Source organism: Dendrobates tinctorius, unplaced genomic scaffold (assembly GCF_039654945.1).
Source record: "Dendrobates tinctorius isolate UK_male_01 unplaced genomic scaffold, ASM3965494v1 ptg000084l, whole genome shotgun sequence".
Taxonomy (NCBI): domain Eukaryota; kingdom Metazoa; phylum Chordata; class Amphibia; order Anura; family Dendrobatidae; genus Dendrobates; species Dendrobates tinctorius.
Genome location: NW_027361752.1, coordinates 19,035,333 through 19,058,795, shown reverse-complemented (window position 1 = coordinate 19,058,795; position 23,463 = coordinate 19,035,333). Strand labels below are relative to the sequence as shown.

Genomic DNA, 23,463 nt, shown 5'->3' with positions numbered 1-23,463 from the left:
CCTTTAAGAAAGAGGAATTGTGAGCGTGCCCTAAGCACAGTGCCCAGAGACTTACTAGGAGTGCATGCACACTGGGCAGCAGCAGAACCGGAAGGAGCAAGAATGAAACCTCGGCGGTGAGTACGCTGGTGTCTCTGCAGAGAGAGAGAGGGATTGCAGGCAGAAATGTGGGCACTACAGCTTTGATTTAAACCAATCCATAGTACCTCTATCAGTTTGATTAGGGTCATTTTCCTTCAGGAAGGTGAACCCACTCTCTATTCTCAAGTATTTTGCAGCCTCTAATAGGTTTTACTCCAGGATTGCTGTGTATTTAGCTCCACCATCTTCCTATCAACTCAAGCCAAATTCCCTTTTACTGATGAAGAAAAGCCTCTCCACAGCATGATTCTGCCACCATCGTGTTTGATAGTGGGGATAGTGTTTACAGAGTGATGTGCAGTGTTAGTTTTCCTTCACACATAGCATTTTTCATTTAGAAAAAAGGGTTGTATTTGGTGTCATCTGATGACAGTACCTTCATGCATCTGCTAGCTGTGTTACCTACATGGCTTTTTACAAACTGCAAACAGGACTTTTTATGGCTTGCTTTCAAAAATGGCTTTCTTCTTGCCACTCTTCTATAAAAGCCAGATTTATGGAGTATACAGCTAATACTTGTCCTGTGGACAGATTCTCCACCTCAGCTGTGGATTTTTGTATGTCCTCTAGAGTGATGATGGACCTTTTGACTGCTTCTCATAATAGTGCTATCCTTTCCTGGTATGTCAGTTTAGGTGGATGGTCATGTCTTGGTAGGTTTGCAGTTGTGCCATACTCCTTTCATTTTTGGATGACTGTTTGAACAGTGCTCCGTAAGATGTTCATAGCTTGGGCTATTTTTTATAGACTAACCCTGCTTTACTTGTCTCCACAATTTTATCCCTGACCTGTCTGGTTTGTTCCTTGTTTTTCTGGTTGCTATTTGATCCCTAATAATCTCAAACAAACCTCTGAGACCATCACAGAACAGCTGAAGTTATATTGAGAATAAATTGCACACAGTTGAATTAAATTTACGAATTAAGTGACTACTGGAGGGAACTGTTCACTCTGGATTTTATTTTGGGGTGACAGACTACAGGGGGCTGAATGCTAGTGCACATCATAATTTTCAGATTTATATTTTGAAAATAATTAGAAAACCATGTATCATTTCAGTTATATTTCACAAATACTTGCTGCGATAGGTTATCATATCACATAGAATCTCAATAAAATACATTTAAGTTAGTGGGTGTAACGGGAAAAAATATGGAAAAGTTCTGAATACTTTTTGAAGGCACTGTATATGAATATGCTGTAAAGTTGAGGCTATCTTTGTCAAGGTTTCTAAAAGATTCACCACATAAATATGCGCTATAGAACTGAGGCTATCATAAAGCAAAAAAGTCTGCAGAATAAGACAGAATATTTTCAGATGTGTGCCTTAGGTCTCTTTCACACCTCTGTGTATCCTGTATGTGTGATGACAGTTTTCACACGTACCGGAGACACGTACTCACGTAGACCCCTTCAAATGAATGGATCTGTGCACATGTCAGTATTTTTCTACAGACTGTGTGTTCGTGGGCAAAACACGCTGACATGTCCGTTTTTTGCCATCAGCCCGGACGGCAAAATGTCCCGCACATGTGCACACGGAGAACACACATGTGTGTCACACATCGGCATCGGGGAATAAGCACTACAGTAAGCGCTCTTCCCCAGCTGCAGATGCTGAAACCGGTTCTCATTCTCCCCTGCTCTGCCAGCGAGCAGAGGAGAATGATGAGCGTTATATTAAAGTCCAAAAGACAGCAGGTGGGTGCTTTTGGTACTTTTACCCCCATCATCCGACACCTGCTGCCGCTAATAACAGTGGCAGTAGGTGCGGATGATCGGGGTATTCCACAGCCCCCACCTGCTATCATTCAGACTTTAAGATAACGCTCATCATTCTCCTCTGCTCACCGGCAGAGCAAGGGAGAATGATGACAGCCGGCTTCAGCACCTGCCGCCAGGGAACAGCGCTTACTGTAGCGCTTCTTCCCCTGTGGCCGTCCATGTGGTACTGATGCAGCACACGGTTGCCACACGTGTGCCACACGTAGTACACATGCGGACACATGGACACACAAACAATGGTATCTCCGGTACCGTTTTTTTCGGTACCGGAAATAAACGGACGTGTGAAAGAGGCCTTAGTGTGTGAAGTTAAAGTTAGCCATTACACAAATAAGGGTAGATTACTGGAGACATTAACTGGAAAATTTTTGGGGTCTAGTGAGTACATCATGACATAGAATATATACTCTTTTTTTATAACAAACCACCCATCTTACTTTAATTTCTGTATTTCAATGCTTACAGCAACATGTTTTCTGAATTCATTTACTATGCAAATTTTTCTTTAATTTTTCACAACAGGTGGGAAAGGAGGAAAGAAAAAGAAGACCAAAAACAGTAATAAGTCACAAAAAAATAATGGATCTAACTGGGCTAATGTTCCGCTACCTCCACCACCCATCCAACCCCTTCCAGGCACTGAGATTGAACATTATGGCTTAGAACATCAGGAAACAGGGTAAGTCCTAGCTCTGTTGTTATAATTGTCATTGAACTCTTAAATTTTTAATTAGAAAATTATTTTATTTTTAAAAAGACCTCCCATTTGTAACTCTGAATTCCCCGATACCATATTTGTCAGTGGGTTTCCTAAATTAGAGAAAACCCTATTTGGATTAATTTTACTGTTATCTACTATGACTGAAGTGAGATTCTATTAAAATTAGCATTAGATACTGTATTATTAACAATCGGTAAGGAGGCAAAGTCTTTTATGCTATGCCATTATGCGCTCGTATTAAAATGTTCAAGTACATGTTTTGTATATTTTAAATGTTTCATTTAATTTTTCAGCCAAACTGCTTTTCTATGTTCCAGTTCAATCAAGACTATTTTTAAGAGATTACACAGTTTATTTTTAAACTATCATAGGAGTCTCTCTGATCTCAGTTTGATATCTTTTATTCCCGCAGAGAAAGACTTCTTGATTTTTAATGCCTATTGGGAGCTTTGAGCTGTGTCAAACTTTGTGATTTTGAAGGATGTGACCTATAATTTTGGAGATTTGTAGAGTCCCAAAAAAGAAAGAGAATTTTGGAGAAGTAGCTTCCAGCATGTTGTAGATTTTTTTCTTATTTTTTTGTTTTATTTTCTTCTCGTTTTTGAAATGTAGAAAAAGTTTATAAAACCATAAATCACCATCTTTAATTTTTATCTTATTGATTTTCTTTTTCATAATTGGCCAAATGAAAGAATCCTGAATTTGAAAGCAATGATATAAAAATAAAATTGAAATAATTAAGCATTTACATTCCGTGTAAGATTTGATCCTACAGCGTTTTTGTTTCAAACACTAATGAAAAATGTATGAATTGTTTTGTAGAAAATAGAGCTTTATTCCCAGTTTGACCAATTATCTCAGTCTGAACCATCAAAGATTAGTTATCTTTATTTATAAAGGGATTTTAGGATATATGCATCAATCTAAATTAGAAGTTTTTAGTAACATAAAAAGGAAATGGTTACGATTTGTTGCTAGAGGGCGGATCTTGACAACAGAACAATGGGATGCGTCAAAAATCATTGTTCTTATTAGTGCATCGTCCTTTATTATTAGCACTCACACTGCCGGGAACATTGGAAGTAGTGTGTTGAGCGAACAAGCTGGGATAAGGTGCTAATAGAATATCTTTGGTGTGCTCGAATACTATGTTTGAGTCACCGCTGCTGCGTGTCTCGCGGCTGTTCGGCAGCGGTAACACATACAGGGATTGCCTAAAGAACAGACAATCCTTCATATGTTGCGTCTGTTGAAAAGCTTATATTTTCACACAAGTCATGGGGAATCTTGACTTGTATTATGCTGCTATGCCAACCACTTCCTCCAGAAAAAAGAAAGAAAAGCAATTCGGTAACAGAAGAGATTTCTTCACCTGGTCATGCCTTGATTTCTGTATTTAAAGACTATATCTACCTTGTCTTGTACTTCAAGGTATGACAGTGATGGATGGTGTCCTCCTCTACCAGTCCAGACTTACTTACACCAGGGCTCTGATGATGAACTAGAAGAAGATGACAGAGTTCCTACTCCACCAGTGCGTGGTGTTGCATCTTCACCAGCCATCTCATTTGGCCAACAGTCAACAGCAACACTGACGCCATCACCAAGGGAAGAAATGCAGCCCATGCTCCAGGCTCACCTGGAGGAGCTAACCAGAGCGTATCAGTTTGACATTACAAAGCAGTCCTGGTAATTATCTGTGTACCATCATCTCAGAATTATGTTGCCTTCTTTGCTTTTGTTTTATGTTGCTGCCATTTGAGCTGCTATGACATCATCTGGTTTGTGATTTGACAATTTACTCGTTTCATGAAGAACTCACTATGTACTACAAATTAATAAAGGTGATTGTATGACAACAACATTAAGAATGAGCGAGTATACTCATTGCTTGGGTTTTCCCGAGCATGCTCGGGTGGTCTCCGAGTATTTTAGTGTGCTCGGAGATCTAGTTTTTGTCGCCGCAGCAGCATGATTTGCTAGACAGCGTGAATAAATGTGGGGGATGCCTGTTTATTAGGGAATTCCCACATGTATTTAGGCTGTCTAGCAGCCACAAATCATGCAGCTGAGGCGATGAAAACTAAATCTCCGAGCACGCCAAAATACTCAGAGATCACCCGAGCATGCTCAGAAAACTCGAGTAACGAGTATACTCACTCATCACTAAACAACATGTAAAAAACAGCTTATTTGCCCATAGAAACCATACTGAACTGCTTTCCTTCACGGTGATGCAGTCATGTACCCACTTGCAGCTGCAACTGAGGATATCCATGTATACAGCTGTATACAGCTCCTTTTGTATTTAGGGCCAGATGTATAAATACATATATAATTAGCTCCCCCTAGTGGTGGCTGCAGCTAGAAATGTGTCAGTTATTACGGATGCTTGTGACTTTGTCGCATCTGACAAGCTCAGCTCTGCTAAATCTGTAGATAATTACTTTTTAACATCCATTGGTTGGGGTTATTCCTTAAAATCATGTTGAAAGTTGTGCAAGAAATGGATATTGATGGCCTATTTTCAGAAAAGTCCATCAGTTTTTTGATTAGTGAGAGTGCAACAGGCAATACTCTGAGCCAATCAGCTTTTAAAAGATAATGGCCAGAAGTTAACAGTGTATAGCACTAAAATACCACAACTCATTACACAGCATAGTGGCCATTCTTAGGTACTGCAGCTCATATCCCATTGAAGTGAGCTGCAGTCCAAGAGATCGGCCATTACAGAGCATATGGAGATGTGGTGTTCCAGATACGTGCAGTTTTACTTCTGTCCTACTAATATCTGATTTGTAGAATCCCAGAATTTAGGACCCCTATACTGATAACCTATGTTTCAAATGAAAGTCCTGGATGACTCCATTTAAAGGGCATGTCCAGTATTGGAAAAACATGTCTGGTTTCTTGCAGAAAGAGTGCCGCACCTGTCCACAGGTTGTGTAGTATTGCGGCTCTGCTCCAGTACATTGAAATTAGGGAGGTTAGGCTGCAATACCACATACATCCCATGAACAAGAGGGTAGCGCTGTTTTTGGAAGAAGGCAGCCATGTGTTTTTCTAATTCTACTAAATCCATTTATGCTGTAATTTCTTTTCTTTGCGCTAAAAGGGACTAATCTTGAAATTGCAGGCATATTTCATGTCATCATTTGCAGTCTAACAGTTTCATTAAACGGATTTATATGTACGTGGTGTTTCCTTATCATAAATAATTTAATTTGAAGGGCAGATCAATGAAGGTGACTACTGTATAATTTGATTTATTATATAGAGATACATATACTGAAGATGTTATTAGACTTACAAATCATAGGAATTTCTTACAATTAGAAGGATAATTCATATATGTCAAAAAATGGAGAAAAGTAAATCAGCCGGTCAGGTGAAATATCATCCTCCCCCATCTCCATTATGGAGTCTTGGCAGCAGTTGTAAAGTTTATACAGTATATATGATGTGTAAACTCCAACGACCTAATTAAAGGGATAGGGTCTTAAATATCAAGAATGTAGGACAGTATTTCATAGTCAATATGACAACTCTCTTGCATTTTTATTAGCGGGATCATACGCTTATGGAGCTGCTTAACGAAAAAATGAATGCGCCATCAGAAACATCAATTCCCACCTAGCCTAGCTCCCTGTTGGTCCTCTATTTGCTGCCATGTTTGGTGGTATGATAACCTCATGTGCTTTATAAATAGCCTCGTATTTGAAGTAGGAGACTGGTTGGCTGGTTGAGAGATCTTCAATGGATGGGAGGTGTCTAAGGCATGAAGTTTATACTTAAAAAGGCCACCAGGCTGGTATCCGAAAACTTATAGGCCATGCAGTCAGGGGTGGACATACCATCTGTACAAAACTGGGTGTTCTCTAGCACCAAAGGCAAGTAGTTAGAACTTAACCTTTAATCGTACGGGATAAAAAATTGGGAGAATGCACATCTATTAACGAAGAAATCCATATTGTCTATGCATTTCGGGTAGAAAAACCCATAATTGTAGCTTGGGGCTTTCCTACCCGAAACGCGTCAGCATTATGTTTTTTTCTAATATGTTCACATTCTCCCAGTTTATTTTATCCTATATGATTAAAGGCTGCATTTTATCTACCCTCTTTGGTGTTGGAGAGAGCTTTTGACCTGAAAGCCAGACCAGTTCATACCCCTTCTATCAGACCCAGTCCCTAAACTGTCTACACTAGAAGTCTCCTGGGATTCTTATCTCTAACACATAAGCGATGAGCTAAATTGGGCCTTTTTCTATTTTTTGTATACACCATTGGTGCAACCTGTGCAGTCGCACAGGGGCCCAAGGTGTGAAGGAGCCACTACCACCTTCCAATTGTAGAATTGTGCCTTTTGATGAGATATGTGACTGCAAAGGGCTCATATATTGTTCATGCACAGGGTCAGTCTTCTGTCTATGTCCGCTGCTGCATACAAAGCACCATGGGAAATAAGATATGCAAACAGCATTTTCACAAAGTGAGAGAACAGGGTCTGTAGTCCCACTTAGATGAGTATCTGCTATTTTTATTTTATACTGGGGAGTACAGCATTTAAGAAAGTGTTGTCCAAGAAGTGGACAACCCCTTTATGAAACTAGTTCCTCACTAGCTCTGGGTAACGGCAATCTCCACCCGCTGCTGCAGAACATCTTTTGAAGAAAGAAAGTGTAGCTTTATGTAAATAACCAAGCATATGAAAATACCTCCTAAATAGGAAGCTCCATCTTATTTGGGTATAGATAATAAGGGATGATAGGGGAGATCTTTGCTTTCTACTTATGTATGAAGAAAGTACATGCTGTGCGTTCTGGCACCTTATATAGAAAGGGGAAATATCGAAGCCTACCAGGATCTAAGTGGAATTAATTAATTCATTCATATTCTTTTATATTGCATGCTGACATCATAAAATTATAAATTTACGATGTTATCTGGATTTAGAATAAATCTGCTTTTTTTTTCTTTTTTGGAAACAGCCTCATTCCATACAAATGGCTGTGTCAGATCTTGCCGCTTAAGCACATTCAGTTGAACGGAGCGAAACTGTAATGCCAGGCTATGAGCAAGGGTGGCGCTGTTTCTATGAAAAAAGAAATATTCTAATCCTTGACAAATATGTTCAAAAATAACAACTATGTCTATATGCAAGCGTATATTGGACTGCACCACTCTCTGTATATTCCCCGATACGAAGCACACTGCTCATGTGATGAGAGAACACAAAACTTTACTACCTCAATTATAGCTAGCGATTCAATCTCACCCTCAAAAAATGAATAATTCATGAACCAAAAGCCATTTCCTTATAAATATATGAGTGTCACTCTGTCCAGCTAATCTGCATATAATTGATAATTTAACGTGTCAATCTGGTCGTGGCGGCGCCACTGCCAGGCGTCCAAAATGCAGACTTTTGTGACATGCTCTTCTATTTTTCAACCTCCAGGCATTTACAGACCAATAGCCAGCCACCATTGGCGTCCATCCCTCCAATGGGATATGTGTCAGGTGCTTTTATATCTGACTTAGAGAAAGATCTACCGGATCCTAGAGAAGAGGATCACGAGGATGACATGAGCCGACCTCTCCGAGGACTGGAACATACTCCAGGGTCTAGTATGGATAATCTGGACAGTTCCGTCACAGGTATGGATTGTGTGACCGCCGACCATATATTTGCTATCACGGCGTTCCAGGGACCTCTTTATTATGCGTTCTCTGGAAACATCAAGTTAAAGTTGGTTTTTGAAAATATGTTTGATTTGCTGCAAGAAGACAAGAACCTTCATGCATTTTAAAAAATGTTAAGACTTGAAAGAAATCTTTCATCAATAGATTATTCTACGGGGAAAGCGAAGACTGCGACATGTGAAGGAGAAACTTCACACGCGGAGACATAAATAGTTTTCCTTTTTAATTAGAAAGTAATGGTATTCTCTTTCGTAACAGGATCAGACACAGTTTATGTCGGTCCGGACACTTCTGTGTCTCTTTTTTTTGTCTTCATTTCGCGTAATGTTGAGGGCAAAAGTGGGGTAGGATTACTCATATATAATTACATGTTTCACATCTTGCTATGTCAGTGAAATGAACAGGAATACATGAATCTTGATACTTTTTTGTGTTTGTACTAGTCCTGGTGCAGAGTGCATTCATTTATTATACTTGAGAATGACGCTATTCATGAATACTACAGAATGGTGATAGTAAAGCACCTCACTGCTACCACTACATATCAGAGATGAGAAAATATTGTACAGTGGATATTCAAAGTCTACACACCCCTGTTAAATTGCGAGGTTTTTGTCATGTAAAAAAATCATAACAAGGAGAATCATTTCAGAACTACTAATACTATATATACAATGGTGATAGTCAGGAACCTCACTACTAATACTATATACAATAGTCATAGTATGGAACCTCACTACTAATACTATATACAATAGTCATAGTATGGAACCTCACTACTAATACTATATACAATAGTCATAGTATGAACCTCACTACTAATACTATGCACAATAGTCATAGTATGGAACCTCACTACTAATACTATATACAAATGGTGATACGGAAGGAACCTCACTACTAATACTATATACAATAGTCATAGTATGGAACCTCACTACTAATACTATATACAAATGGTAATAGTCAGGAACCTCACTACTAATACTATATACAATAGTCATAGTATGGAACCTCACTACTAATACTATATACAAATGGTGATACGGAAGGAACCTCACTACTAATACTATATACAATAGTCATAGTATGGAACCTCACTACTAATACTATATACAATAGTCATAGTATGAACCTCACTACTAATACTATGCACAATAGTCATAGTATGGAACCTGACTACTAATACTATATACAATAGTCATAGTATGGAACCTCACTACTAATACTATATACAAATGGTGATACGGAAGGAACCTCACTACTAATACTATATACAATAGTCATAGTATGGAACCTCACTACTAATACTATATACAAATGGTAATAGTCAGGAACCTCACTACTAATACTATATACAATAGTCATAGTATGGAACCTCACTACTAATACTATATACAAATGGTGATACGGAAGGAACCTCACTACTAATACTATATACAATAGTCATAGTATGGAACCTGACTACTAATACTATATACAATAGTCATAGTATGGAACCTCACTACTAATACTATATATACAATGGTGATACGGAAGGAACTCACTTCTCGTAACATCCAAAATGGTGATAGTAAAGCACAAGCTACTAGTCATTATACATAATTGTGCTAAAAAGGCACCTCACTACCAGTATTTTATGCAGAAATGAAGAAACTAAGTCACTTCACTGATATCTGAGTATACATTACACCAGTAGTGATGGTAATCACTGAAAGCCTTATAAGAGGCACAAATACAAAGTCAGACTTGGAACATTTGGGGTGATTCTTTTTGCCTCCTCTTGTTTAATAGCTAGTATTATGGCTCCTGCACATTGACCTGTGGAGGGATGCCTTGGTTGCAAAAGATAAATTGACTTGTAAGCACGCGATATGTTGCGCTGTGACGTGTTTGTGAGGCGTTGAATTCTTCCTTAGAATCATGGCAACCATACCATGAAATGCAATGGAGCGAGCCATGAGGATGTGCAATCAGAGGCACATGGTGATACAGCATGGAGTTAGCTTATGTACATGGGTCTTAACTGATGTACCTTTGAACTAAAGGTTGGATGAGACTCCAACAAGTGCAGCAGTCTCATATCTCTCCTTATATATTGTGAGAGATATGAGACTCTGAACCATTACTGAGAATAATAGACTGCTTAGGTAAAGTGGAGGTTATAGATTTTCTTCTGTGCAGTCTCTTTGTTCTCTCTGGTTACCTTCCAGTTGTTTGGAACTATAGTCTTCTACATCATCCTTATAAGATACCAGATATATTATGTTGATAGTGTAGATTAATATATCTATGATAGGTAGATATGAGATAGGTATGATATGATATAGATAGATAGATAGATAGATAGATATAAGATGCGGTTTAACAATGATAAATGTAAGGTTATACACATATAAGAAAGAATCAATATCACCATTACACGCTGAACAGGAAGCCACTGTGTAAATCTGACATGGAGAAGGACTTGGGGATCCTAGTTAATGATATACTTACCTGGAGCAGCCAGTGCCAGGCAGTGGCTGCCAAGGCAAACATGATCATGGGGTGCATTAAAAGAGGTCTGGATACACATGATGAGAGCATTATACTGCCTCTGTAGAAATCCCTGGTTAGACCGTACATGGAGCACTGTGTACAGTTTTGGGCACCGGTGCTCAGGAAGGATATAATGGAACTAGAGCAAGTACAAAAGAGGGCAACAAAATTAATAAAGGGGATGAGGGAACTACAATACCCAGAGAGATTAGCAAAATTAGGATTATTTAGTCTAGAAAAAAGACGACTGAGGGGTGATCTAATAACCATGTATAAGTATATAAGGGGACAATACAAATATCTCCGAGGATCTGTTTTGTACCATGGAAGGTGATGGTCACAAGGGGGCATTCCCTGCGTCTGGAGGAGAAAAGGTTTTTCCACCAACAAAGAAGAGGATTCTTTACTGTTAGGGCAATGAGAATCTGGAATTCCCTGCCTGAGGAGGTGGTGATGGCGAACTCAGTCAAGGGGTTCAAGAGAGGCCTGGATGTCTTCCTGGAGCGTAACAATATTGCATCTTACAGTGATAGGTTCTTTAGAAGGACGTAGATCTGGGGATTTATTCTGACAGAATATAGGCTGAACTGGATGGACAATTGTCTTTTTTCGGCCTTGATAACTGTTACTATGAATCAAATAGATACTGTAGATATATATCAATATCTTAATATCACATAATTCTTTTTTTGCACAGGATTCCATTTATTGAGGAAAATGTAGTTTATAAATTAAATATGTGACTTGAAAGGGAATCGCAGATAGTTTTTTTTCAACCTCATAAAAATGGTAATGTAACAATTAGCATCGTCGTATCCTAAAACACAGAGTTTTGTGTAAATGGATATACAGTGTTACACATTCATCAAGAAAAGATGGGTTTAGCATAAAATGACATGTAAATGAATTGACGACTGACCGTAAATTAATTTCAGAGCTGCAGATGTAATAGAGAGACACAGCTAGATGCCACTTTATCCTGGTATTTTATTGCTCTGTAACATTTGAGCAACTACTTAATGTTCTGCGCGCATTTCTTCCCAATAGCTCAAACGCTTTGAGAAATGTTCGAAGTATAAAAAGAAGCACAAAGTAACTCAGTAAACAAAAATAAATAAAGTCAAATGGCATGAATTACATTTTCATCACACGATTAAGTAGACATTTATATCCAAACAGTTTGCATAGAGTGATATAAATTACCCCCAAATCAGTGGGAATAACGAGTGTATTACAACTCATAAGTGTTGTAATGGTTTTAGCTTCTGATAAATACTTGATCAATGTCTTATTTTATGCATGTTCATTTTACTGTTGTTTTGACTTTTTGGGAAATTATCATTTCTCTTCTCATTACTTTCCACTGATGGAGAAACTGACTTTTGGATAACTGTGTGTTTCGTGACCACAAAACATGAATGGTTGCATTTCACAATGTAGATTTAGTTGTAGGGTATTTTAAAGGTGTCTTCCAAAAAGAAAACAGTATGTGATATGGTGGATAAATCTATCAAAAATCATTTGATTGCTATTGCGTTAAATATTATTTCCGTATACATTTATTTATAACAAAGTTCAATAACTTGGCCATTCTTTTGTATTTTACTAAAGAAACAATAAACCTAGAAATAAACTGTAAATGCACTTCAAAAAGAAAGTTGTCTACGATGTTTTTCAGTCTGCAGAATTTTGTCTGTTAAAAAAAGAAAAAAAAAAGGTACAAATCTTGCAGTGAAAACCTGTGCAAGGGCTTCAGAAGACCAGAGTTTCGATCCAAGTGTGATCCGTCAAAACATTGGATCTCACGTTAACCAATATTCTATGAGGCTGTCCAACTTTTTCCTCGCTCCAAGTGGTCCAAGAAAAAAAAAATTAGAGAATGCAAAATTTACCTCCGATTATTGGAACTCACTTGGTCATTCTGTGGGTCTGATTTGCAGAGTGTGTTTTTATTTTCCACATCGGAGAAAAACCGATCCCACTCTCATCAAATGCTGATTAGATTGTGATCTGAGTGTGATTAGCATAATCAGATGGTAACATATAGTTGTGTGACCTTAGCCTTAAGATACATACACATGTTCAGTATTTGAAGTGGAAAAATTTGTATAAAATTTGCACCTTTTTGTTCCCTTTCTGTGCATTTTTTTTCAAGAATTTGAATAAGTGAAAAATTCTGAAATGCAGCACATTTGAAACAGCTTAAAATCTGCAAGGAGCAACTAAGCAGCATGTGCATGAGAGTTCAGAAATCTGATTTGCTTTGCTGGTGCAGTAAAATGCTGTGTTTTTTTTTTTGTGGCAAAATCATGTGGAAAAAAGGCAGTAAAAACGCAACTTGTGAACATACCCTGAATCTGGTCTCTTCCATTTTTCAATGAAGAGGTGTGGGTTAGCTAAGAAGGGCACTGTATGTGACCTTCTCCGTCACACTCTGGGATTGGAAAGTAACTATACATTTCTCATGTATAGTCACCCTGTCTGGAACCCTCTATTTGTCACCTGCTGCTTCCTTCCCTAATTTTGGTTTTACATTCCTCCTGCTTCCAAAATGGTGTATAGACGCAAAATATAATAAAGCACAGGATAGAAGGAAGAGGCATAGTTTAGTCTATAGTTATGCCACAGCGCCAGCCGTAATGGTTAACAGAGTACCAATCTAAATGAATGAGGCAACAAGAGGCAAATAGAGGGCACCAGGAGTGATTACTATACATCAGAAATGTGTAGTCACTTTTCAGTGTGAGGATAGAGGGGTGCTTTAATGTCCTAATCTGCTTTTGTAGACAGAGCAGTGGGGTCGGGCTACTGGTGCAGTTTCCATAGAGCGCAGTCAGACGGAAGAGCCATCGGCCAGTCTGGGCACTGCGTTCCGATCTTTGTCCAATTTGTCCAACTGACTGCGCCCTAAAATCAGGTCTCAGTTAAGTCTTTTTTTTTTCATTTTTGTTCCTTTAGAACAGGGGTGGGGAACCTCAGGCCCCAGGGCCATTTACAGCCCTCGATGACCTTTTATCAGGCCCCAGAGCAGATTCTCAGGGACCGCATTGTTGGGCAGGGAGCTGTATTTTGTTTGCCACAAGATCATTAATTTCTTCTTGCTCTGTTAGCACACACACGCAGTGTTCACTACTGAACATTGAAGGGCATGCAATGAAAGCTTAAGTCATTAAACCAGTGCCAGAGTCAGGATGTACTTTGTGGGCAGAGTTTGTACGGCCCCCGAAGGATGGTATAAATATCCAAATGGCCCTTGGCCGAAAAAAGATTCCCCACCCCTGCTTTAGAAGGTTGTAAAAAAGCTGATCTTATGAGTAGAGATGAGTGAATTTGTTCAGATTTTGTCCCCGAATCTGATTTTGACATATCCGAACAATATTCGTGCTGAATGTATGTCTTATGATCGGTTCCAAATATATTTGGTAATTTCTACTCTCATTGACTCTAATGACGTTTGGCTGTGCAAAAACAAAATTCGAATCCGATCGTGTTTGGAACCGAATCTGAACATATTCTCTCATTTCTGTTTATGAGATACTTACTTATAATTTGGTCAAAGTTATTATTGCCATGTAGGAATAGGATCAAAAAAGTAAAAATTATTAAGAGATAAATTGGTAGGATTTTTTCATTTTTTGTATATTTCCTTAATCAGTTATAAATATTGGAAATTATATAAAAAAATAAATGTATAGAAATTATATATAGATATATATATATATTCCTTGTTCGTAAAGATTAGTCTGTCAATGGCCATGATAATCCTTGCACTTAACTGTTCAGACTGATAAAGTATTCAATAGCTCATTCATTGACAAATTATGCTTTTATTGGTCAACAGAAATATGTTGATGACTCACTAGATCCCTGCCTTTATTTTTAGGTTCTATGGTAAATGGATGGGGGTCTGCATCTGATGAGGATCGTAACTTTTCTAGTCGTAGATCTAGTGTAGTTAGCTCTTCTGATGACTCGATATTTATGAGCGGCAACTTTGCACAGTCACTCGTTGCAGCAGCTGATAAAGCTGGTTTCACAGTAAATGGAACCAGCCTATCAAGAGCAGGTTTGTTGTCTTTGGACTAGCGCCTTGGGTATAAGGAATGGCTCTCCTCTTCCTGAGCTTTCTTTCTCTTCCATGGACATGCCTTATGCTGCCAGCTTGCTAACATGCATGGTGTCTGGTGGATGGAACCTTTAATCTTTTCTTCTAAAGTTCTCATAAATTCTAATTATTTTATTAATTTTACTTTAAGTAACAGCTAATTAGAAATACCTTTACCTTTTACCACTGTCTTTGCTTATGTGTATCACTTCTATCGAAATACTAATTAATTATTCTTTGTTATTTACTTCTAAACTATAATTCCGATGATTAGAGCCAAATTCTGCATTAGAACCTATAAAGAGGAGTAGCTAACTTTATGAATACCACTGAATTGTACCAAACAAATGCTGACCTGATCAATCACCTGCTGAACTCTAGAGCTCCTTAGAAATGTAGGACAGCCAAAAGATGAGCAATTCATTTAAAGCAGGGGTACACAACCTTTTCTGGTCAAAGGATTACAATGTCATATTGAACGTCTTCTTAGTGACCATTTACACAGACCGACCGGCGGGGTGATACGACTGCCAATCGGTAAACTTTTTGTCCATTCATCAGGTGATCGTCAGTCTGCTTACATGGTTATCGTGAAATGATCTTTCATGGTTATCTTGCAGTGTAGATGCCCCTTAAAGGCCGCAATAAAACATAAGGGGTTTTTACCTTTTGAGAGGTTTATGGCATTTCAAAAGTATATGCCATAAGTAATTACAGGATACAAGTTCAGCTACCAAGTCTCTCAAATATCTGAAAATTAGGGGTGCTATTTTCCCCCAATCAGTAATTTAGAGAGAAGGAGCCCCTGCACATATGTAACTCTCTCCATTGGAGACTATGAGTGTTGTAGTTGCTGGATACATTTCACAATTACCATAAAATAGAATAGTAATTGCTGTGTGTACAACTCATATATCCATTTCTCGACTGCGAAACAAAAGTCCAGGAACTCTAGTCTTGATATATGGGGGACCCAGTTATGATTACACAGTGCTTTATTTGTACTTGGTCAGTCCTGTTCCTGAGCAGAGTGCTACTCTTCTTCCCCCTTACTTGGAAATTACTGTACACATAAGGTTGGGGATGCCACAAAATGGCCCATAGCGCCTCACAGGTTGTGCACCCCTGTTTAAGGTCAGGTTCACTAACGCTCCCAAACTGCCACCAATATCACTGGCTGGGTTTTAACCCCTTACTGACATATGATGTACTAGTACCTTGGCAAACTAGTTCATGGCTGATTAGCATATCATGAGAGGCAAAGCAGAAGTATTTTTGTCGCTTATAGCTACAAAGTTTTCTCACACATTCATTTTGTTAAAATGCAGATATAGTGCTTTGTTTTATATTGGTGGCAGTTTTAAGGACCCTGATAGGTTCCGTTTAAATTAGCCAATGGGTAAACAGAGGGCAAGGTTTTCCCAATTTGGGTAGAGAATGAAAGGTCATCAAACATCCAATCGTTTAAATAAAAAATTAAAACAATCTTATAATGTAGTTTACGTTTTTATTGGTCTCAATAAAATCTTATTTGTGACTATTTGAGTTTGCTGCTCCTCATCCGGAGGACATGGGGAACTCAAGCTGTTTAGTGCAGCCTCATTACGATCAGCTATTGCCTGTCTCTTTGTCTCAATATACCTTTTCTGGTGGCACCTGATAATCTTCTGCTTTGCATGACAAATGAACTATAATCTGTGGACATTTAGCTGTTTGTACTGCAAAATTATGATATGGTTAAGCGTGTCATATATTGTTATATTATATATATTTTTTAATATGTTATTGAGTTAAAATTACAGTTTGGCATCTTTATTACTTTGTAGGAAAAATGCAATCCTTCTCACAAAAACAAAGACCTTCAAGTCCATTTTCTGTGGACAGTAATAATTCAGCCATGAATCACAGCAACCAAAGGCCAAGGCCCACTAAAAAACACAAGGGAGGCCGGATGGATCAGCCTCCAGGACTACGAAGGGAAGGATTGGTAGATGGTAAGTTCATGTTAAAGATATGTGACTGTGAAAGGACTGTGGTGTCTTTACTTTTCCTTGCAGATTTTTATACCAGTTATTTTTTCACTAAATAGGTTCTTTTTAGTCTATGATTACTTTTTAAAAAGTTAATTAAAAAGCTGATTACAAAGTTTCTCTCAGCTACAAACTTCAGAGATCATTTCCATTAAAGCTTGGCTGTAAATGTTAGGTTTTTTTGCAGTGCCCCCACAGGGGAAATTTGGCATTACAGGGTATCCATTGAAATCAATTAGCTGTCTGTCTTACCTAATAGGCTATATAAAAATATTTCTTGAAACTGGATAACCTCTTTAATGCTTTGATACATTTTTATTGCATACAATACTTTTATTGTGCACATTTTGAAATAAATGTATAGCTAGGTTACTGTTCTTTACCGACACCAATCATTTTCTTTAGGGATTATACATTGACCCAAAGTCTAAAAAAGCATTTGTTAAGGAACCATTTTTACTTCTATGTCCAATTCCATTTCTATATCAAATACATTTTTTGCTTTATATTTATTTCAAGATCTTCCACCTCCACCCGAACCTCCCCCTTGTCAAAGTTTGAGACAGCAAATGCCCAATCAACGTAGTGGTCCTCCAGAAAGAAAAGACAGCTCTCTTGACAGACATACTTCCAATATGGATGATAGTAAGACCTCTTTGGAACGTCATGCTAGAACATCTTTAGAAAGACACCGGCAAACGCAGGAATGGCTTGGCTCCACAGATCGGCAAAACAAACAGGTGTTTGGTTCAGGTATGATAATGAACACTGGTAGATGCTATACATACACTGATGAGCAAAACGGTAGCAATGTTTTGAACCTTTTGACTTTCAGGCTCCATATCTCACCATCAACTACTACTTTGAACGTGAAACTACATCATTTTATAGACAATCATCTTGGCTATCTCATACATAAATTTAGCTTGCAACTATTTAGCATATGATTAGTTATGCAGATTCTTCTCATGTCACTGCATAGTCACTTTTTTGGTGGAAAAATCTTTTTCTTACTGTATATTACAAATTACAACCTGTTCTCACATTCCCTTAATAACTCAGTGTATTAGTAGGTTAATTTCCAAACGAAAAGTCACTGGTTCAAATTGAGGCACCGCCATGAAGAAGATTTCCCAAGAAAAGAGAAACAGCACCATCCTGCTCATCAATAGCAGTCTTTCGGCCAGAAAAATTGCTTACCTGCATCATGTGAGTGCCTTGACAGTTGGAAGAATATGAAATGAAGTCCATCCATTTAAGCCAAGAGGTGGACGACCAGGCAAAATATCGGAGTCAACAATTTGGCTTATCACAAGGTCTATCACTTGTGACGTAACAAACATGGCAGTGTAGGTATCTTGTATGCTTCATAATAGTGAAATCACTGACATCCATCCAAGCACCGTGTGATGCACCTTACACAAGTCTGGAATGGTGGCCAATAAATACGTGAATACGCCTCGGCTTCAATATCGTCATAAGAAGCATTGGTTTGAGTTCTCAAAAAGTGGAAAGTAGAAGATTGGAAATGGGAGATTTGGAGCAATGAGAGGAAAGTCAATAGACTAGGCTCTGGTAGGTGTAAATGGGTCTGGAACAAAAAAGGGAAAAAGCTGCTAACGGTTTGAGAAATTGAAGGAACTATCAAGTTCGGTGGAAGAAGCTTAATGATATGGGGTTGTTTCATAGCCAATGGCATTGGATACTTGACCAAAATTGATGGTGGTCTCAATGCTGAGCTATATGTGAGTTTCCTACAAGATGAGTTACTTCGTACACTCGAGTGCCTTTGGGTTTGAAAATTACGACATAATTTCCCAACTGGACAACGACAAAAAGCAATCATCGAGATTGATGTAGAAATAGTTCAATGACAATGAAGTAAAGGTGCTGGATTTTTCCCCACAGTCCCTAGATCTCAACTCAATCGAACATTTGTGGGTAGAGCTGAAAAAAAGCTGTATACATACCCAAGTGAGTCAACCAGTATGCACCAACTTTAGGAACGTGCAGAAGAGACCTAGTATCAGATTTCAGTTGAGACATGCTTGAATCTGACAGCATAGCATGCCCAGACGGATTCAGGCAGTGTTGAAAGCCAAAGGTGGATTCACAAAAATACTAACAAAATTATAAAAAGTAAAATTTTGATTTTTTAGGAGCAAAACTGTAGCAATGCAGTGACAAGACAAGAATCTGCATGACTAGTCATATGGTAAATAGTTGCAAATCAAATTTATGTATGAGATTGCCAAGATGATTATCTATAAAATGATTCTAGTTTCACATTTGAAGCAGTAGTGGATGATGAGATATGGAGCCTGAAAGTCAAAAGTTCAAAACTTTGCTATGCACAGTGTACACAGAATGCTGACAATCAGTGGTATGGGCGTAGTTATACACAGCTCAGAATTCAAAGAACTGGTAGATCTGTAGCCAATGAAAGTCACTTTTTTTTTAAACTACAGCAAGCAGCACAGTAAGTGAAATCAGGGCCTCTGCCCATACATTTTGCTGCTCTCAGATAGAGTAGCAAAAACTTGGTGACAGATTCCTTTAAAGGGGTTTGTGAGCAGGAGAAAAATGAGGAGTAACATGTCTGTGTATATAAAAATATTAGAAATTGGAACTGAAATGTGCAGCCGGGGAAAATTAAATTAAAGGGGTTATCCAGTGACAGCTGGTGACAGAGCAGAGTGGAATAGAAAAAACTGCTTTATAATCATAACATTACAGGAAGCAGAATTGTCGACTGGAGTGTTTCTGTGACCACTAAAGGGACTGGTGCCCATTATGAATCCTCAATCTTGGGCACCAACCAAGCTTTACCCAGTCCTGTGTATGAGATTAGAAATACAAATTGTCTCTTCAGAGAAGAAGAGTTCCTAGAACTCTAGTGCCACCTGTTAGAAGTAGCAATCCTAAAAGTCACTATCAACCCTTCAACAAGCCTTGGTATATGACTAGTCAAATCTTTCAAACATTGTCATTTGGCAAGACTTGCAAAAGATTCGATATTGATTTAAAGGATTGCTGCTTCCAATAACTGTCACTACAGTTCAAATTCTCTTCATCCCGGAAAAGACAATTTGCATGTTTAACTTCTCAGAGGAGCACTGCATAGCCCATAACTCTCCTCACACTGTCATGTCAGGCCAGGAATGTCACTCTCCACAAAGAGAGATGTTACCTTTGAGATTAGAAAAACACACTTGTTCTAGAACATACAGCACCAGTCTTAGGCCGGGTTCACACTTGCATTTGGGTAGAGTGCGTAGGACTGCGTACTTCCTCTCTTAATCTCTGTCTACTTACTCACTTCTTCCCTTAAGTTCCACCTACTTCCGCATGCATCCTGCGTACCTATCTTTAGCATTGGGTACGCAGGGACATGCGTGCGGATGCGTCCGCATGCGTCGTTTTGACGTGCCTGCCGAATGCAACATGTTGCATTTCTGTGCGGTCTGCGGGCACATCAAAACGATGCACGCAAACTCATCCGCATACAACGCATGTCCCTGTGTACCCAATGTTTAAGATAGGTTCGCAGGACGCATGCGGAAGTGGGTGGAGCTTAAGGGAAGAAGCGCGTAAGTAAGCAGCGCTTAAGAATAGAAGTACGCAGCCCTACACACTCTACTCAAACGCAAGTGTGGACTTAGCCTTACACAATGGCTTTGTGCTGTGTTGCAGCTCAGCCTCATTTACGTGAATGGAGTCATTCATCAGTTTTTCCCTCTTAGAACTGCTGATATGACTATAAAGTGGATGGGGAGAGCAGTCGATGCATACTTTTCCCCATAGTTATGCATGTATTTTTCATGAGCAAGGAATTCAAGTGTTAATCCCCCTGGCACTATAACTGCAGTCTCGTCATTGCCAGCATCCCAGGTTCTCTTTATTGAATGTTTCCTGAGTCCCGACCCCTTTCTGCTGCCCTGAGTGACAATAGTACCATCCATTTAGTAGATTGCTATAGCCATCACTCGAAAGCAGAGTAGAGAGGTTTCAGTGCATTCAGTGGAGAAAGACATGGACAGGGCGCATGATGAGATTGCTGTGGGGCACCTACGTTTGGAACGCCAGGTGGATGGGTCAACATGAAAGGCTCCCTTAAAACATGACTGTACTGCAATACCAGACCTAGTCCATGGATAAGAATGGCTTCCTGAAAATAGCAGCCAAGTATTTGTATTCTTATACACTCAACTGTAAAAGTAGTAAAAGCTTCAGTGAGCGATATAATTCCTCTGCAGCATCCTCAGTACAGTGACTTAGTTTATCTAATAGTCATTCCTTTATGATGTGACATATGCTGAACTAAACATATTTAATGCCACATCATCAAATAGTTGCAGCCTAAATCTAATTAAGGGCTAATGACACACTGACAATTATCCCCATGAAAGTGTATTCCAGAATATCTATAGCTCTGTTATTATTTTTTCTATAATTGCCCATTTAGAAACCACATATAATGTGCACAAATTGATCTCGTATTCTAATTAATGGTGATATTTTAAAGATCAGCGGTTTCCTAAAATATCAACAAGAGCAGAAATCAAAGTAATTAGACAGGTGCGGAAGCAATTTTAGCACAAACGCTCACAAATTCACCTGCTAAATAATTTACTGAATAGTCGTAGTAGAAAGTAGATCCTTAGTGTGACATTTCATGTATAGAAAGTCATTTCATTAAGGAAATTGAGGGATTTTTTTGTTCATTGTTTCCCTCACAGATGAAGTGCTGATGCCGTACAGCAAGCCATGTTTTCCTTCACCCGGAGGCCATAGTTCTACAGGAACCAATTCTTCAAAGGAGTCCACTGGACCAAGGAAAGGCGACATTATGAGAGGTCACCAACGTAATGCCATTGATTTTCTTGAAGTAGGATATTTGGGGCCAAACAGTCAAGGACAGTTTACAGGTGAATTATGTAAGTAGTTATGTGAGGGCTTGTTAATGGACTAAAGGTTCCTACTCGATATACAAAGAGTTGACAGATATCTTCCAAAACATTCTGCACCTTACTAAAAAAATAAAAGGGTCCAAATCCATTGTATTTATACAATCCCAACTTGTTAACTTGTTATAAGGATCTCGTAACAATTAGCTGATCACAAAATGGCCCCATCCATGAGATCCCAGTGATCAACTGAAGTTTTTGGAAAAAATAGCAATAAGTTGTCAGTTTTGCTACAGATGCCTTCGTGGGAAAAGTTATGAATCACACAATTCCCGTTAAATCAAACTGTAGTTGTAGATGCGGTCGTGTCTGAGTCCGGGAACTTAAAGGAGCCCAAGAAATTCCTTTGGACGATATAAAAAGACCAATTCTATTACAGACTTGTAATGGTTGTGGGTGCTGTTGGAGATGTTGAATTGGGGCCCTCAAGCTCAAGTTACACCACTACTTCAACTCAATAGGGTGTCTGTGTAATGGGAGACACGACTGATCCTCCAGGGTGTGAGACACTCTTTACAACCACTCTTTACTTTGGCTGGGGGATGATGATGTTAATCACTTATTACCCTATCAGAGTATATGAAAATGGACTCTTTAACCCAGACAGAATTTTTAATTTAAGAACATTGACCCTCATTTGCTACCTTGGTCAGCTTTAGTGCTTAACTTGTGATTTGTATTTATCAATGTCCTTGTGGAGTCCGAGTGACTTTTCAATACACATTGGGACATTTACTAAGACTATTGTTTCGTACATCAGTCGTAAAACACAATTAGTCAAATGCATTTTTTTTATTGTTTTTACACCATAAATTAAAATGATCACTAATGTATATCAGAAGTGGCTGATCTCCCAGGCAAAGAACACAGTGTTAGACAGAAGGATCTGGACCTCATCAGTGCCCTCATGCTTCTAAGATGATGCAGAGGCAAAACTGCCTCTGATACCAGCATTGCAGAATGCAAAGTTTGGCCCAAGGTGGCAATTATGCTGCTGGTCTGAACTGTCAATCAATCAGGAGCACACCATATTGTGGCAAGCAGGAAGCCTGGAAGCAGGAGATCAGTGCACCCCTGAAATCACAGCATGGGAATAACCCTTAAAATTGCCTTACACAAAGACGTAAGAGAAGCTATCAGCTAGGAATAAGCTTATTCTGCCAATAGCTATTCTTATAAACCACCTCATACTTATGCACACTTGACATAGCCGAGTATGCATGTATAGGAAATATACTATGACATTGAATTGTCATAGTGTTATCAAACCTGCTCGATCTTGCTTTCCCCCATCAAGAGCAGTCAGGAGAGAGCCGGTACACTAAAGATTCTTGGTCAGTCCAACCAAAACAAGTGTGTTTTGTCAGCATTAATCTAATAGGTGTAGGGATTTTTACTTCTATAAGATAAAGAAGCCCATCAGGGATAGACATGGTGCAACCTGAGCAGTCACACGTCACACAGGGGCTCA

The 23,463-nt window shown here is 38.8% G+C and overlaps 1 protein-coding gene across 10 annotated transcripts in view; it reads left to right on the top strand.

The window, feature by feature from the left end:
• ROBO2 (roundabout guidance receptor 2) overlaps positions 1-23,463 on the top strand; it is a 582,091-nt gene that overhangs the window by 554,603 nt on the left and 4,025 nt on the right. For 6 of the 10 annotated variants that reach the window (XM_073584463.1, XM_073584459.1, XM_073584460.1 and 3 more), the window contains 6 exons: positions 2,449-2,605; positions 4,079-4,336; positions 8,108-8,307; positions 16,822-16,989; positions 17,545-17,778; positions 21,765-21,962. In XM_073584463.1, coding sequence (XP_073440564.1) covers positions 2,449-2,605; positions 4,079-4,336; positions 8,108-8,307; positions 16,822-16,989; positions 17,545-17,778; positions 21,765-21,962 — 1,215 coding nt within the window. The remainder of the gene's footprint in view (positions 1-2,448; positions 2,606-4,078; positions 4,337-8,107; positions 8,308-16,821; positions 16,990-17,544; positions 17,779-21,764; positions 21,963-23,463) is intronic. The other 4 variants (XM_073584464.1, XM_073584461.1, XM_073584462.1 and 1 more) reach the window with 2 other exon arrangements.